The sequence below is a fragment of the Struthio camelus genome, chromosome 13, assembly GCF_040807025.1.
Source record: "Struthio camelus isolate bStrCam1 chromosome 13, bStrCam1.hap1, whole genome shotgun sequence".
Taxonomy (NCBI): Eukaryota; Metazoa; Chordata; class Aves; order Struthioniformes; family Struthionidae; genus Struthio; species Struthio camelus.
In genome coordinates, this window is record NC_090954.1 from 7,344,332 (window position 1) to 7,362,039 (window position 17,708).

General features: G+C 58.2%; 1 protein-coding gene across 1 annotated transcript; it reads left to right on the forward strand.

Moving 5' to 3' along the window:
* Window positions 1-1,364: 1,364 nt before the first annotated feature.
* On the forward strand, window positions 1,365-15,921 carry CDX1 (caudal type homeobox 1). The gene is made up of 3 exons (XM_009672516.2): window positions 1,365-2,283; window positions 13,569-13,714; window positions 14,007-15,921. The coding sequence occupies exons 1-3, from the start codon at window positions 1,857-1,859 to the stop codon at window positions 14,211-14,213; spliced, it is 780 nt and encodes a 259-aa protein (XP_009670811.2). The 5' UTR covers window positions 1,365-1,856; the 3' UTR covers window positions 14,214-15,921.
* The last annotated feature ends 1,787 nt before the right edge of the window (window positions 15,922-17,708 follow it).

Below are 17,708 nucleotides of genomic sequence, written 5' to 3' on the forward strand. Positions count from 1 at the left end.
CTCCTACCCGCCTCCCCGCCATCGCAGCCTGGCTCCCCGCTCCCTGCAGGGCGCAGATGTGCCCGGGGCATCCCACAACATGTGCAATTTCTGCTTTGTTTCAGCCTGCAGCAACGCGATGGGGCACCCCGGGCCGGGCTGGAGCCCTGAGGACCCACGGCCCCGGGGTTGGGGTGCTGCTCTGCTGTCCCTGTCGCTGGGTGACGCTTGGTTGCCAGGGTGGGAATTGCCCGGCTCTGTCCGGCAGGCTCCTAGGCGGCTGCGTTGCGCTCTTGCAAAGTCCACCTTGAGCAAACAGGTGACGGCGCTGCTGCGGGGCTCCGGGACGCTCCGATCCTCCACCAGCACGGAGAGCCCGGGCGCAGGGTGCCGTGGCGAGGAGCGGCTCGTGCGCGGGCCAGCGGGGCCCCGGGAGAGTGCCGGCGCTGGCCCCGGCCGCCGGCTGACTCGGCAACCTGTGCCACCAGCGGCAGGAGAAAAAAGGCGAGAAATGGTGGTGTACAAAATGCACCGAGCTCCCCAAATAACAGAGGCTCTGTAGGTTTTGTAATCATTTTCCTTTTACCCCTGCAAACCAGGGAGAAAAATCCTACGCGGAAAGCAGTTCCCAGGTTCATCACTGCGATCAGGAAAAGCTCTGTACTTCTGTCGTCTTTAGCTTCTCTCAGTATTCGTTTCATCCCAAATCCTTTTTTCTCTGCTGTGGAGGTGTCGGGGGCAGGCTGCCAGCCGGACCTGCTTCCCAGGGGCCGGGATGCTCCCCAAACCCAGGGGACGCTGCCTGAAGCTGCCTTGCAGCTGCAGAAACGAGCTGCCGGGGGGTTTCTGGCCTGGGCGGCCCAGCATGGGCCGGAGCGGTCCCTCAGCCCGCGAGAGCGGTGCTTCGCCCGGCCTGAGGGATGAGACAGGAGGTGAGCCCTGCTCCCGGAGGGTTTCTGCTCCAACGGAGCCTGTGGTCTCCTTGCGCCTTTCGGGCGGTCGCTGCCTTGCAGAGCTCCCGTTTCAGCCTTTGGTGACCTCAATTTTCCCTGTGTCTCGGGAGGCATCTCCCTGTGTGCGGCCGGCTCTGTCCGTCCGTCTGTCCTGCTCTCCGCGGCAGGGCTTTGCTGTCAGGGCCGGAGGGGGCTGCTGGCTCTGGGTTTGCCCCCAGATTATCAAACTGCATGAGGCGCAGTGGGACCCCGTGCCGTCCCTGTCCCTTTACTGAATCAGGTGGATGCTGCCACTGGGCGCGGGAAAGCGCCACGCCAGAGCGAGGGGCTGGCGTCCCCCAACGCGGGCAACGGGGCTGACACCAGGCGCAGACCAGCTTGTCCCCTGTCCCCAACCGGGCTTTAATAGGGGGGGCTTAGCCCCAGCTCCCTGTGACAGGGCTGGGTCAGCATCGCCCTGCTCCTGGGGTACGACTGGCCCTGGAAGCTGCGTGGGCTCCCTTGGGGCGTCCCCGTGGGCAACCCCGGAGGCGCGCGAGCATCCCCAAAGCCGGACAGCACAAAGGGACCAAGCCGGTGACCTGGGGACAACCCCTCAGCAATGATCGCGTCCCCCCGGAGCCACCGGCCACCTCGGGCCCCGGCTGCCCCGGGCGCGGGTCAGAGAGGCTTGAATTCGCCCCGCCGCCTCGGCCGCCGCTGGGGTTCCTGCACTTTGAAATGCAAACCTGCCTTTCAATGCAAATGCTGCGAGAGGTTGGGCCCAATAAAAGCCTCGGGGCAGGGAGGTGCCTGGCCCACGGGACGCAGCTCCCCAAGGCGCCCAGGTGAGCGCGGGGCGGATGGTCGGAGGGGTGGCCGCCTGGCCGCCAAAGCGGGCCCCCAGTCGGCGGTGCAGCATGCGCGCGGGGCCGGGCGCCCAAGATGTATGTAGGCTATCTTCTGGATAAGGACACCAACATGTATCCCAGCCCCGTCCGGCACCCCAGCCTCAACCTCAACCCCCAGAATTACGTGCCGGGGCCACCCCAGTACTCGGACTTTGCCAGCTACCACCATGTGCCGGGGATTAACAGCGACCCGCACCACGGGCAGCCGGCGGGGGCCTGGGGCTCTCCCTACACCCCCGCCAAGGACGACTGGCATTCGTACGGGACCGCCGCCGCCTCTTCCGCCGCTGCCCCGGGGCAGTTTGGATTCAGCCCCCCGGATTTTAACCCCATACAGCCGCCGGGCTCGGGACTGCTGCCGCCGCCCATCAGCAGCGCGGTGCCCCAGCTCTCGCCCAATTCCCAGCGGCGCACCCCTTACGAGTGGATGAGGCGCAGTATTCCCAGCACCAGCAGCAGCGGTAAGTGCCCCCCTCCACCCCGTCCCTGCAGCCCAGCTCCTTCCTCTGTGCACAGCAGTCCTACGCTACAGTCCTGCGGGGCCGGATCCTGCGTTGCGTCCGTCCCACCGCGGGGCTGGAGGGAGACCGTGCGCAGCTTGGCGTCCCCTCTCCAGGGACCTTCGGCTGCTTGTCCAAGCCAAAAAGCCGAAGGGATCCCGCTGGGAAGAGCCATGGGGCCAGGGCAGCGGGGCGGCACAGGGTGAGGATGGGCACCGAGGACTTTTCTGGGAACGCCAGCCTGCGGATCGCCCCGTCTTCCTGTGCCTCTGGCTGCTGGGTTTAGCGCACGGTTTCTGCTTGGCGTGTGGTTGGAAATCCACCCCACGGGCAGTCGCCCATGTTGGGAATGCCCTGCCAGCCCCGAGGGTGTCCTGGGCGCGCAGGGGTTGCAGTTGAGCGCTGGAGCCCTTGGAAGGGCCGCACAGCAGGACGTGGCCAAGAGCCCAGGGTGCAAGCGCTGTGCTCAGGGGGTGCGTAGGGGAGCACGAACACACAGTGGGGGGCTCCACGTGTGTGCGGGAAAGGGGCCTTCTGCAGTGCAAGGGGCATCTGTAGTGAGTATGAGTGCTATGAAGTGCGTATGAACGTGTGCAGGGAAGGTGCCATACGTCTATGCATGGGGACAAGATGCTGGATGCACTGCTTGATGTACGGTGTTGCACGCAGTGTGTGTGTGTGCAAGGTGCCATATCCAGTGCATGTGTCAGGCGCTGTGCATGGGGGTGCCTTATACTATATGTGCGTGTGCAAGGTGCTGTGTGCTTGGGGAAGGTGCCCTGTGCTGTATGTGCGTGCCCAAGGTACCGTGCGCCGTGTGCTTGTGGGGGTTCGGTGTGCCTGGGGGAAGGTGTGCCGCATGCAGCGTGGGTGCAAGCTGTGGTGACTTTGGGGAAGGTACCCGGTGCAGGGTGGGTGCCGGTGCTCTGTGCACGTGCCGCACGCCGCATGTGCGTGCGCGGGGGCTCTCTGGGCACAGGGCATGCACTAGGCGCAGTGTGGGTGCCGTAAGCTGCCTGAGCCGGTGCTTACTGCCATGCCACCCGTGGCCTGCTGTCCCCTCGGTCCTGTCCCTGCTGTTCCCTGGCTGCTGTCCCCACTGTCCTCCAGGTCTTGCCCTGCTGTTCCCCTGGTCCTGTTCCTACTCTCCCTCAGGTCCTGACCCTGCTGTCCCCCTGGGTCCTATCCCCACCGTCCCCTTGGGTCCTGCTCTGCTGTCCCCCAGGTCCTGTCCGTGCTATCCCCCAGGTTCTGTCCCCACTGTCCCCTGAGTCCTGTCCCTGCTGTCCCCTAGATCCTATCCCTGCTGTCCCCCTGGGTTCTGCCCCTGTTGTCCCCCAGGTTCTGTCCCCGCTGTCCGCTTGGTCCTGTCCTCGCTGTCCCCCCTAGGCTCTGTTCTGCTGTCCCCTGGGTCCTGCCCTGGGGTCCCCCAGGTCTTGTCCTTGCTGACCCCTAGATCCTGTCCCTGCTGTCCTGCAGGTGCTGTCCCTGTTGTCCCCCAGGTCCTGTCCCTGCTGTCCCCCAGGTCCTGTCCCTACTGTCTGCCAGGTGCTGTACCCACTGTCCCCCGGGTCCTGCCCTGCTGAACTCCTGACCCGGGGGGGGAAGTGGAAGTGTCTGGACCACGAGAGCCCCCTGCCTGCGCTGGGCTGGGGCCCTGCTGCCCACTTCAAAGGCAATGGGCAGGTCCCCCCTTGGGGCCAGCCCAAATTGACAAGGGCTTCGCTTTGTCATGCAGATAGAGCCGGCTCCTTTGGCAGCGAGGTGTGGGGCTCCCGCCGCCCCTTTGTCCTGCCCTGCCCGCGCCCTTTCATGTCCCCCTGCAATTGCATTTCCAGCCCAGCCTCGGCCCGTCCTGCCCGCCGCAGCCCCCTCTGCCCGCCGGGCTCAGCTGCACCAGCCTCCCCACCGCCCTGTCCCATGCTCGCCAGCGAGGACAGCAGAGCCCTGCTGGGGCCAAACTCAGTGCACGAGTGGCTCTGTGCATGTGGCCGAGGCTGGAGGGGGATCCCTTGGGGCTGACCGTACTCCGCGCAGCCTGGGCGCGAAGGCAGGCGCGAGCCCGGCAGCGGTGCCTCGGGCGGCAGATGGAGCTGGGGCCTGGGAGCTTCTGCCGGTTTCGTAGGTCTGAACCTCGCGGTTTCTTCTGAGGAGGAACGTGGGAGGGGAAATTAATGGCGGGAGAAGGACATCAGCACACATCTCCGGATCAAGGGAACGGTTTCACAGCCAGCAGTGGGACTGAGATAAAGCAGGGGCTTGAAAGTGCCTCTGATTGAGTTACGTGACAATCGGGTTGATTGAATTGTGAAAAAATACCATTAGTTGCTCAGTTTGTATCTCTTAGATTAAATACATACAAAGGGACAAATAAATCAGCCATTGTCTCCTCGCACGCGGCCGAGCAGCTGCCCCTGCCCAGAGCCGGCGAGTGCTGCCGGCGGGGAGGGTGGCCGGGACGCCCGCAGTTCCCTGGGGTAGCTGTGCTCTGCTCAGCCCCGCTCGCGCCCTCCTTGCTCTGGCCACATGCCCAGGTCCTTCAGTCACTTGCAAGTTAAAGCCCTGCCATTGCAGCCGTGCCTCCACGCTGGGTCCCAGCCCAGCGCTGCTCGGGTGCCTTCAGGGCCAAGGGGCCCCCGGGACGGCAGCAGGATTTGGCCGTGGTGGGACCATGTGCTGGGAGACGGCGGGACCTGGCCCGGCTTCGCCAACCGGCAGCAAAATTCCCATTGGATTTGATGGGCTGTTTCTGCCAAACGCCCTCCATCCTCAGGATCTCTGCCTGCGAGATGTTTGTAGCACTCATGCCTGGCGGAATTAAAATCCCACGCATTTTCCAGGGCCGTCCTTAAAAAAAAAAAAAAGCTGCAAATGCTTCAGAGATGTTCTCCATTAAGCTTGCAAGCAAGCAGGACAGACACAGGTTTGGCACAGATAAGGATGAAATTCTTAAATGAATTGTGTTACTGAAATCAATAAGCTGGACGTTAATCGGGCTGGAATGAGTGACTACCCACCTCACGGCAGTGGGAATAGGAAACTAATGCATGGACTTCTTCAGTATAAATATCAACAGTTTCATTACGAATGGTATAAATCGTAATACTTCAGAGGGTTGGAAACTGAGGTTCCTTCTCTGCCTTTTCTTGAATAAACAGCTACTGGCTGTAGCCTGAAGGCTTTTGGGAAAGAGCTGTGCCTTGGTAAGAGAAATTTTTTTGCAGGGAAAATGAGTGTGTGGGGGGTTTCTGCAAATTAAAGTCAGAGTCCAAGAAAAATCAATGGGAAGTCACCTAGTGAGTCACTGCCAAACCAAGCCTTGTTGGTGATGATTTTTTATACCTGTTGCTAAATATGTGTGCATTTCACCCAGCTGAACTACCAATAGCGGGAGAAAAAAACATAACCAGATAACCCTACAGCAAAAGGGATTGCGAGGTCAGAGGGCTGGTCGCTAGAGATGAGGAACTGGAGAGCCTGAAGAAGTCCTCTGAGTTCTCCTCGCTCTCAAACGTCACCTCTTTCTCTGCTCATAAAATCTTCACGAGCCGAGTGTCAAAGCCTCACGCTTCCTCCTTATTCACAATTATTTGCAAACTTCCTTGTGAATTGCACCCCGGCTCTATAAAAAGCTCAGCGAGGCTGCTGGAAACGGCAGCTCCCTGAACTTTGAAATTCGCCCTGGGCTCGTTAGTTATGTAAAGCGTGAGATACTGCCGCCGGCCTGGCGTTTAGGTCACTAATGGAGCTGGCCCGCGCTGCTCGATATTGCAAGTGAAAGTGCAGCAGGAAGAGCGCAGCGGGCAGCGGGCGAGAGTCGCGGCAGCCGGGCAGGCTTCGGGGCGCTCTTGGCTTTATGTTTTCTGCTCTGATACGCTCCTTGAAAGCTGCAGGAAACAATAAAACCCCCATAATGAGCTAGAGAGATGTTTTCCACCCGGAAAGGCAGGATTCAAGAGCAGCACGCATGGCTCAGTGCTCCTGGTGGGCACCCGTCCTTGGGACACCATTGCGCCTTCTGAAAGCCTTTTTTTGGCAAGCCGACTAGGTGTGCCCACACGTCAATGTGGGTCTTCTCCCCATCAGTCTTCTCCCCTTAAATTATTAACCCACAGCCTGCTCCTGGCCTCCGGTGGGATTTGTTGAGCAGCCAGACCTGCTGGCCAAGGTACAAGCTTTTCGGACTTTCTTAGAATTGACTTTCCTTGAGCAAAAAGGGCTTCCCTCAAGCATTGGAGGTACCTACGTGATGGGCTTGGCCAGCTAATACCTTGGGATTAGCGAAGGGACACTTAAAACTGCTGGCCAATGGCAGATGTTTCCAGCAGGGGACCTTCAAGGACACCCGCTCCAGCACTGTTAGCTTTGCGATTGCAGGGATAAGGGGCCAGATCCTTTCCTGCGAGGCCCCTGGGACGCTCCCGCTCCCTGTGGGACTGAGCAGAGAATTGGACTCAGATTGCAATGCCAAGGTGGGCAACCGAGAAGAGGGCAAGGAGGCCGGCGAGAGCGTGGTAGCCAGGGGCTGAGCCCCAGAGGGGCTGTGACGAGGGAAGCGGGGCCCTGTGCCAGCAGCCGGGCATGCTGTCGGAGCCATCCCGCGCTCCCTCGCGCTGGCCTGTGCCCTCTGGATCCGCCTTTCCCGCTGCTTCCTGGCGGTGGGTCTGCCTGGGCAGCGGTGCTGCTGTGGCGGGGCACCGTGCCCTGTGCCACATCCCTGTTTCTGCCCTCCCACTGCCACTGGCCCCATTACCTGTACGCCGCACGCGCTCGTACTTATAGCAAAATCGCTTGGCTTTTCGGGAGCACAGAGCTCAAGCCCCTGTGTGTAGGAGAGTATAAAGCTATCAGGATCTGTGGCACAGCTTTGTACGTGAAGCATTTTCAGGAGATGATGTTTCAAGTTGAATCAGGTTTTATTGACCACATTGCAGGGGTCATTGCCGTTTCCTTGGACGCCTTTGGTATCGGGCAGCAATGCACAGGCTGGTTCAGCGTTGGGCTAACCGCGCCGCAGGCTCTGCGGGGAGCTGCGCTGGAGGTGCAGGGGGTCACTGGGGTGCTGGAGGAGCCCCGTCCCTCACCAGAGGGGCGCCTGCGGCATCGATGGGACTTGCCGTCCGTGCACCTGGCCCTGAAAGGGCCTGTTTCTTGGCAGGCGCCAGGCACCAGGGAGCATTGGTGGGATCTTCGGGGTGCACAGTCGTTCAGCAGCTCCTCCCTCTGCAACGCAAATAGAGAAGTTCAATATGTACGGCGGGTGGGAAAGGATGGTTCCTCCCACCCGGTTTTAGATACCTGGCAGTTGTCTGAATCCAACGCCCTCTTTTACAGAGAAATGATCTCAGATAGCAATTGTGCGGAGATGAATTGCCCTCTGGAGGGGCTCATTTCTCACTAGCATGGCCCCTGTCCCTCGTGCTGCCTTAGTCACCTCATCTATCACCACTGGGCAGAGCAAAAACAGTTGAGGGCATTGAACCATGCAAGGGAGTGGGAAGCCTGGTAGAAACCCTGCCCTGCTGGTTCCCAGCCCTGGGGTAGGAGAGGCACACGGGTTCATCTCCCCCCTCTCGCACAGTCTGGCTGGGACTGGGATCCTGTGGGCATAAGAGAGGCCGTGGTGCTTTCGCCAAGCCTGGTGGCACGCGATAGGGGCTACGCAGCCTGGGGCACGGCCTAGAGCAGAGTGCATGGGAGGGATGGGGTGGAGTGATTTGATGGAGTTGCCATGGAGGTAGCACGCCAACGGTTGGGCCACCTCCAGCCAGGCGCTGCTGCAGGGGCAGCCACAGTAGCCTTCACTCAGCAGAGGGAACTCAGAAACAGCTGGAGCACATCTGGTTGCCACATGAGGTTGACTCCAGCAAGCCCGGAGGCTTCTGAGGCCAATGAGAAGACCCATCGTCACCTGGGACCGGGGTCTCCATCGTGGGGCAGTCTTTTTGCCAGCTGCTTCCTTCTTTGCTCCTGGCAGCAGTGGAGGGTTTTCCCCCTGTGGAGGTGTACAGGGACTATGGACTATGGCCAGGGGAGGTCAGGCCAGGGTTTACAGCCCACAGCTCTGACTCCGGATCCTCTCTGGTTCAAAGCTGCCTCTGTGCCTCAGTTTCTCCACCCATAACATTGACTGGCCTATGTTGAGTGAAGCGAAGATTTTGTTGAAGTTTTTCCTGGGGAGGGAAAGCAAATCCTGATGTAGCAGCTCTTCTTATGCTGGGGTGCAAAGAGTTCATCCTCTTTGAAAATAGACTCTGCTCATTCAGAATAAAGCAGTTTTATCATGGATTAAAAGCACTCAGCCAGGGGACCTAGCCCCAACAGCCTTGCTCTGTCTTAGTGCAATGTAACTCCAGCGCAGAGGAGTTCTTCCTTTGATGCTCAGTGGCGACGGTTCTTTTGCACATAACGCTTTTCAGTATTAAAAAATGGTAGTGCCATTAGACAGTCTGGAAATAGATACGTGGTGCAGACAGATGGGCAGATGAGGCTGTGTAAACAGTGCCTGGCCGGGGCCAGAGCCTGCCCTGAAGCGGCGAGGCTGCACCGCGGGACAGGTGCCCGCTGGCTGAGCACCTCTCCCGGTGTGTGCCTGCCCACACTGCGCGGAGCACCCCGTGCCCCGGGTTCCCTCACCACCACAAACTGGCCGGCTCCGGGGTTGCATTGCTCCAAGTACGGCTTTTGACCCATGAAACAGAGACACTTTTAGAAAACCATGCAGGTCTGTGGTCCTCTCTGCTGGCACTCGTGCTGCTCTGGCTGAGATGGGAGGCTGCACTGTGTGGATGGAGATGCTGTGTTCGGGGTGGCTCCCAGCTTCACTGTGTGGTATGCGGGGCCCCTTTCCTTGCCCCTGCTCTAGCGGGAAGGCAGAGACAGTCCCATCTTGCCTGGGGCTGCGTGGCCCAAGCCCGGCCAGTGCCCACTGGGGATGCCCTGGCACCGGGGCCCATGGGCTGTGCAGCATGACCCTGTCTCCCAGGGAGGCTGCTGTGAGGCCGACCCTGGGGCTGCCATGGGGCCGATCCTTGGGTGGTCGTGGGGCCTTGGGGCCATGGGAAGCAGATGGCAGTGGGGCAGCGGGACCCCAGTGCCTGAGGGGTGTGCGCCCGAGTGTGCGTACACGCTCAGGAGTGTGTCCTTTGGGGTTTGTACAGCACATTAAAGCTATTCCCTTATCTAATCATAGCTAAGGTGAGTGCTATTAAGGTTATACATTAACGATGGGAATGATACCCTCTCTCCGTGCAGCCATTGGCCCTTCCTTGATCCTGAAGCCAAAATCCTCCCCACCGGCCCCATGAGTGGCTTGCTTCAGCTGCCCAAGCAGGTCATCTGCCTGGTCTTTTGGGGACAAGAGGGAGGAAGTTGAAATGTGTAACAGGGCCAGAAGGGGCTGGCGGCCACACTGCGGGGAAAGCAGATTTTGTCTGCAATGGGCTGCGGGAAGCAAAGGTGCTGCAGGAGCTCATGAAGCCAGGGCACAGCCAAGAGGTCTGGTTCATCGTCCCGTTTGCTGTGCAGGAGGTCCTCTTGCATGAGGGGACGATGTCTTGTCTTGCAAGATCTGCATTAAAGCCAAGGCTTCATGGGGGAAATCAGAGCTCTTTGCACCCCAGTTACCCACACTCGTGTCAGAGATGGCAGAGCCAGCTTTGCTGGACCCTTGGAGCCCTCCACGTCCCAGTTTGGGGCAGATTCACCTTCTTTGGGGTTTTTGCTTTCTCTTGGAGAGGAGAAGTCAATGCCTGGGCTGCCAGGAGCTGCTCCATCCCTCGGGTCATCTGTGCACCCCACGGGGTGTTGGAGGGCTTTCCCCAGGAGCTGGCGCGGCTTGTCCCAAGTTCCCTCTTTCCTTTCACAGAGCCATAAAAGGCCGCCAAGAGAGAGTTAAGTGCAACTCAGCATTCATATTCAAGGTAGTTGAATTATTCATTGTCAATAGTATTTCTTGCAAATCCTTTTCTTTTTCCTTGTGAATCACCCACAATACATTCCTGAATTCAGCAAACATAGCTGAAACCAGCAATTAGTTGAGATGAATAACTTTCCATCTCTGAATTGGTTGTGAACTCTGTGCTTTGACTCTTTGCTGCTTGATGTTTAGTGGTGAGGGACTGGCTATCTGTCCCACTCACTTGGTGATGGCTCACCACTGCGACCGGGAATCTGGAAGACTTGAGACAAAGAAAAGAATTCATCAAGGACAACCGATGAAGAGGGAATAAGAATAACCAAGAAGTGATGGATCTATTTATAGCTGGAGTAGCAAATAATAATTCCTGCTAAGATTCATGGCACATGTGGTATTCACATCTTACTTCTTTAGGGTTATTTTAAAGCTTTCCAACTGCTTTTTTTTCTCCAAGTCATGGTATGCAAATAGTGCTGTTTCAAATGAGATGATTTTTAAAGCATCACCAGTTCAGGAAGTTTTTTTGTTTTCAAGCTAAAATATTCAAGTAATTACAAAGATAAATGTATATGAGTAAAGAGAAAACTTGTAGGAGTCCCTGAGCCTGGAGCGGAGACAGCGAGTGAGCACGTTTTCTCAAGGAGCTGCTAAACCCTGTGTAAACCTCAGCCGGTGCATCTCACTCGTTTTGTAACTCCTTGGGAATCGATGCGTTTGCAGATTTGGCATGGGTCACTCCGGGGTGTGCGTGCAGATGGCCTTCTTATGCCGACGAGCTCTTCAGGAGGCCCCACGGAGCTGCGAGAGGCAGAAGCACTGCATTGCAAAAGGCAGAACTCCTGCGGGAGCAGCAGTGGCGTGGGCTGCCAGGTGGCTGTCCCATCTTATCACTTGGTTTTGTTTTGAGCCACCAGCTCCTATTTACACCAAACAGCAGACAAACACCCAGGAAGAAAAAAAGCCTTGCAAAAATCCCCCTTTGTCAGGGAAGAGCCAATGACAGCGCACGGCTGGGACGGACTTGTTCGGCGGCTGCTGGTGGGAACATGAAGCATGGCTCTGCTGTGGGAGATCCCACGCGTGCCGAATCTCTGCATCTCAGCTGCTTGCCTGCAGACATCTCTACACATATGTCGTGCTCAAGCAAATTCCCTTTATATACCTGCTTTTTCACTTGTATATTCGCCCTCTGTGACCAGAGGCAGTTTTGCTCTCATCCGTGGTAAGGAGGGACTAAACGCTCTTCCAAACAGCTCCTAAATGAGCTGGGATCTCCACTTGCTTTGAGTCTTTTCTGCCATCAAGGGGTAAAAATAATGACTGAATTCATTGCATCCATCACGTATGATCTAGTGCCTAAAGCCCAGCCCTGGCGCTGGGAGATTTGTTTTCTCTTCCTGGCCGTGTTATAGCCTTGCTGAGCTCCACACGGCTGGGAAGCCTCAGTGCTATGTGGGAATTGCTTGGGGACCCCGTGCTCCTCCCACCTGGGAGCAGGGAGCCACCACGTCTGGGAGGCCGTGTCGACCCCAGCATCACCCCGCTCCCCGCGTGCCGACCCCATGCGAACGCTGGTCCCGAGGAGCCAGCCACAGGCCACGAAGGAGGGCACAAAGAGTGATATAGTCATGGAAATTGTGCTCTGACTCGAGTAGCAGGGCAGCCGCTTTTTTGCCTGGGTCATGTCCCAGCAGGACAAAATGCCTCCCGGCCCGTGCCCAGCTCAGGCGCCCGCTTGCACCCAGACACTTGCACATCTGACATGCGCTCGGTGGCAAGCTGCAGTAGGAAGCCCATTGCCCACTCTTGGTTGCTAACAGAAAAGCAGCTGCCTTTTTTCTGGGAAATTTCTTGCATCCTCAAGGAAGGAGAGGGCTGGAAGCTCAAAGAGCAGGCCTTGTCCTGGGCTTCAGTCTTTCAGGGTGGCCTCAGCTTGCCCCTGCTGCTGCCCTGCTTCTGCAAACAGCCTGGGGCTGCCTTCGGTTACCCCAGCAGGCCTGCATGCGTCTCCGAGCGATCATCTTGCGATGTTACTAACACGTTCTGAGATGTTTAAAAATAAAATTGAGTTGGCTGGTAAACAAGCGGATTTGCATGTTGGGGGTGGAGGTGCTGCGATGTGGGGATTCTCTGATGTCTAACTAGGGTTGAATCCACGCTGCCGTTTCTCTCTGCAGAAGCAGAGTTTTGCTCTGCACCACCCAAACTCCTACTTCCACCAGGCTAGCCAGAATTTAATAAGATCTCTGAGGCTTCTCAATGCCCATCAGATTTGGCCCAAACCAGCCAATGTGCCAAGCAGTTATTAGCAGGAGCAGACGAACAGGACGACAGGCGTGCAGAGCATAGATCCGATTTTCTTGGGGAAACAGACTAAGAGTGAGGCTAATCAAGCCTTCTGTTTAGTTAGCAGTTAGCAGGATGGTCTGTGCAGGGAATCAATGCCTCCTCTGACTCCGGACAGGCGCCGGGGCTGGAGGGGCTGGGGCAGAGCGCCCAAGAACCACGCTGGAGCCTCCGAGGGCAAAAACGGCTGTTTCTGTCTCAAGAACAGGAGAAAGTTCACGGGCTAAAGTAGGCGGCTGAATCCTGCCTCCCTTTCCATGCTGGTGCATGCCCCGGGGAGATCTGTGGAGCCGCTTGGGGCTCGGCCCTGCCCCTTCCTGTGGTGGCATCGCTCTCCGTGGCAGAAATTCAGGAGGGGATGGGCAAATGTGCCTGCTGGCCTGAGTCTTCCAGGCAAACAACTGGCTGGATTCCCAGGCGGAAGGACAGTGGCTGCTCAGCTGAAAACCTGGCTCTGCCCCTCCTGACGCCCTGGAACAGGGTTTGGTGATTTCGAGTGGAGCAGCAAATATTCGCAGCTGTGTTTATTTCCCGCCTTGGGACTATTCTGTGGAGGAAAGCACCACGTTTTTGTTAGCAAACTCCCAGAAATCGCCTGCCTTCCTCAAAAGGGTGCTGAAACTCCCCGGAAAACAAAAATCCTCATTCATCTGAGGATATGGAAGTTAAACTACTGAGAGGCTGCCAAAGGTGTGCGGTGCCACCCTTGCCCCCTTGCCAGGGCTGGTTTGCCGAGGGGCTCCATGGCGCAGTGCTGGGCGCCGCAGGTCGGACCCTGCTGTGCTGTGCTTCACCCTCCCAGGCCGCCATGCAATTAGAAGGAGCATCTCTTCTCTCTTGCCCACCAGTCCCCAGGGCGTTGCTGTGTCTCCTGAACTCCCCGTGGGTTCATGCCGCTCTGTGCCCTCGGGGATTCTCCTATCCCTCTCGCTGCCCCTCCAAGCCCCCCTCCTGGCTAACCCCACTCCTCTCTCTCTGCCAGGCAAGACCAGGACGAAAGACAAGTACCGGGTGGTGTACACAGACCACCAGCGCCTGGAGCTGGAGAAGGAGTTTCACTACAGCCGCTACATCACCATCCGCCGCAAAGCCGAGCTGGCCGTTGCCCTGGGGCTCACTGAACGGCAGGTCAGTGCTGTGCCACCCTGGCGGGTGCCTTCTCACCATGCTGAGCCTGGTGGGGAACCTCTGTCCTGGGTGGAGATGGAGGTCCCTAGGTGAGCTGGGCTGGGAAATGGGAGGGCTGCAGCCCAGAGGAGGCAATGTTGTCCTCCCTGTGCGGGCCATCTTGTCCCACAGCTCGTCCTTCTATTTAAACCCCAGGATGATCCTGGATGTAGCACTTCCCCAGGGGTGCTACAAGGATTGTCATCCTCTGCTGTGTCCCCTTCTCTCCACCACTGTCCATTTCTCCCTACAGGTGAAAATCTGGTTTCAAAATCGGAGGGCGAAGGAGAGGAAAGTGAACAAAAAGAAGATGCAGCAGCAAAGCCAGCCCACCAGCACTACCACACCTACGCCTCCAGCTGTTGGCACGCCGGGGCCCATCGGAGGCCTATGCAGCAGCAGCGCCCCAAACCTTGTCTCCTCCTCTCCACTGACGATCAAGGAGGAATTCATGCCTTAACCCCCCCAGCAGCTACAGACACCAAGAGTTAAGCACTATGCAGCAGAGCCAAACCGGCTACCATGCTCTGAAGAGTGACAGTCCCTTCCCAAAGACACAATGTTCCCCGGTTGAACCAAAGGGGCAGCCCATGAGGCTGGACAAGGTGGCACCGTGACCTTCCCAAGGGGCTTGTGGGCTCTCGCCTACATACAAAAACAATAGGCTAAATAGTATTGTTCTCCTGCAGGAAACATACGCTCATTGGGCCTCCAGAGGCCATAGCCCCAAGTGGGATCTTAAGGTTATTAGAGAGGAAGGAGGGTTCTTGGCTGGAGGTGCGAGGTGGGGGTAGAGGAAGACTTTCCTGCAGCACATCAGATGAAGCTTACAGGACCCCTTCTTCACAGTCCTCCTGACGACCCAGCTGCCTGGTGCTTTTGGGGCAGTTCAAACAAGACTTAACAAGAAAAAACACTTGGCTGGACTCAAGGCAAATCAAATTTGAGCTGAACTGATCCCCCTGTCACACTAGGAAGGGGGATGCAGAAGGTAGAGAGAGCTGGATGGTGCAAGTCAGGCAGGACTCCGGGCTGACGAGGATGCAGTCAGAGGAGCCTGCTGGTGTCTGAGGGAGAACTGGAGCCCTCCTCTAAACCAACGCTGATAGCGCTGAGCTGGAGCATGCCCTTGGCAAGTTCTCCATGCATATCTCCACCGCACCCCGCAGCCGTCCCCGCAGCACCCCTCCTTCTGCACTCCCAGGCTCTGCCCATGCTGCACTGGGTCTGGAGACTCACTCTCCACACAGATAACAACCGTGTTCTGCTGTACCGTGGCAACTGAGGTGTGTTCATGACGCACCACGTGGAGACATGCCGGGTCTCCATCCAGCAAACGAATCGCCTCGGTGCCGCGGGAGAGCTTTGCGCTGCGAGGACTGCAGCAGCTGCAGGCACTGGAAATGGCTGCTCTTCAGAGCTGGGGCTGGAGCTGGGGCAGGCAGGGCTGTTGCAGGGAGACAAAGGGCTGGCATGTGTGTGCTGGCGTGAGGATGGAGGTGGTGGATTCCAAAGACAGTGGCATGGGAGTTTCCTATTTCCTTCAAGACCCAAAGGACATTGGGTTTTGTCCCTGCTGTGTGCCTTGGGCCGGTAATGAATGCACCCGTGATGGGGGTATGCAGAGCACTGAAGGGCTGCTCCGAAGTCCTACCTCATGCGAAGGCCACCAGGCAGGTCTCTGCTCTCCCCTCTTATCCTGCTGGAGAATTGCAGCCAAAAAACTTCATTTACCCAGCCCACTCCCGATTGCTATGTTGGCCCAGGTTAACTTATAGCCCTGTTTTGGACACCCTTAAGGTCAGCAGGAGCAGCTAGGGTCCTACTCCAGTCTGTGCTGGGTGTTTCTGGGCTGCTACTTCCCTCCCAGAGCTGGGAGCAGAAGGCAAGGCACTGGCTGTCATGGCTCCAGCATGAACACAGCCAAGCCTTGCACCGGGCCCTCTCTAGCGCTTATCGCATCTGAGGGTCCCCAGGTGTCACCTCCCTCAGTCACCACCACCAGCTGTGGCTGGTGGTGTGGATGAACGGTTGCATCGGCTCGGGATTTCGGCTCAGTTTTTGTGTATATAAAGCAGAATTGGTTTTCCTTTTTATTTTTTAAGCATTGGTAAAAATAAAAGCTAGCAGGAATCCCACATGCCATGGCTTCGTTGCCGCCTCCTCGCAGCCCAGGCTGTTGTGTCTGCCTCCCAGCACCTGGGAAAGGGATGTTGGGTGTGGGTGTCACACGGCAGCAATGCTCCTGAGTGCCCTGGGGCTGTGAGCCAGGGATGCGCCCGGGCACCGGGTCTTGTTCGGCCAGACCATCTCCACCAGTAAGGGAGCAAACGGACCCTTTGATGTGTAGTGCTCACCTCCCTCCCGCAGACGCACTGCTGGGGGCACTGAGGGTGTCGACCTGGCACGGCCCCACAAAGTCCTGGCTCTTGCTCGTGGTGCCAGTTGGCCGTGCTGAGTGTCCTGGTGGCTGCAAACCTGCAGCCCCGGGGGCAGTCGCGGAAGGGGTGAGGCTGAGCTCAAGCTGGTGGAGGCCAAAGAACAAGGCCAGCTGCCCATGGACGTGGCAGCCTCTCATTGGTGCCTCCTGGCCTCTAATCTTGTTTTATGGCTGTTGACGGGCTGAATATCCTCCTTGTCCAAGAAGAGCAAACACAAAATGAGGATGTGAGATAGTGCCTGGAACAGCTGGCATCGGTGCCTGGCTGTGTGGAGAGGCAATGGCAAGCGGGAGAGGGCCTGGATGGTCCAAGAGCGAGAGAGTGCCTGGATGGGCCGAGCCTGACCGTCACTGTGCTTGCACCAAACACGAATTTGCCCTGACTCTCTAACCCAAAACTGCTCTTTCTGCCCCATAAAGTGCCAAGCACTGGCTGGGAAGTGGAGGAGGGGTGGCAGGGCTATTGGGTAGGGAGGGTGTCTCAGGAAGGACACCAGGTGCAGGATAAAGTCCTCGTGTCTCATGGGTGCAGGATGCTGAGGTGGCAATGCAGAGAGAGGCAGAGCAAAGGGTTGTTCTTGACCTTGCAATAGTGGCTGCACCCATCGCTGCACCCTGGAGACCTGTGTGCTCACCGCAGCAGTGGCACGGCTGCAGGTGAACAGCCACTGCCGCCTCCTCTGCACATGCTGCCCCGGGGGGTGTGGGGCCACGAGTAGTTAAAGTAAGAGGGGGAAAAGGGCATGGAGTTGGTGAGATATGGGAAAAGGGACAGCCTGGACAGGCCAGCTTCCCACAGAGCTGGGCAAGGCCAAGGGAAACCAGGGCCCGTTCCTGTGCAGAGACTTGGTGCAGCCCCCCTGCTAGGGACTGGCTGGGATTTGCCTGCCTTTGATTTGCAACGTGTCTTTGGCACATGGGGATGGAGAGCATGGGGGAATCCTGTCTCTGCAGGGGATGGGGTGGTGCTTCCCAAACCTGAACAACGCCAGTGCCTGCAACATCTTATTCGAAGCCCCTCTGTGCTTGAAGGGGAGCTGCCCTCCCATGACACTGCCCGGGAACCAGGCTCGGGGCTCCCGCGCACAGGGTGCGCGGAGGAGCGGCAGGCTGCCCGGTTTGCGCGGCAAGGGAAGATGCTCCGCCGCTGGCCCTGGCGAGGTTCCTGGGTGCCGTTGACAGGCTGAAATTCCAACTGATCCCCTAATCAGGCGCCTGCCTGTTTGCACAGCCGGGTAAAAGTCCAGGCGGCCGTGGGCTGTGCCCTTGGGTTCCTGCCGCCTGTGTGTGCACAGGGAGCAGGCGCTGGCGGGAAGAGGCAATAAATGTGCCCACACACACACAGCCACCCCTTCCCCTGGCGCACACACATACACACACACAGGCCTTGGCTGGGCTGGTGAAATGCATCCCAGCTCCCATGCCCTCCCCTGCTTCGCTCATGCCATCATTTCGGCAGGGCTGGGTGAGCTCTTCGGGACCCTGTTGCGCATCCACTGCCGTCTTCAAGCTCTT

Bases quoted from the DNA above. Each gene is read 5' to 3' on its own strand.
- CDX1 (XM_009672516.2), top strand. From the start codon at position 1,857: ATGTATGTAGGCTATCTTCTGGATAAGGACACCAACATGTATCCCAGC. The intron at 2,284-13,568 runs GTAAGTGCCCCC...TCTCTCTGCCAG, and splicing joins TCCCAGCACCAGCAGCAGCG to GCAAGACCAGGACGAAAGAC. The intron at 13,715-14,006 runs GTCAGTGCTGTG...TTCTCCCTACAG, and splicing joins TGGGGCTCACTGAACGGCAG to GTGAAAATCTGGTTTCAAAA.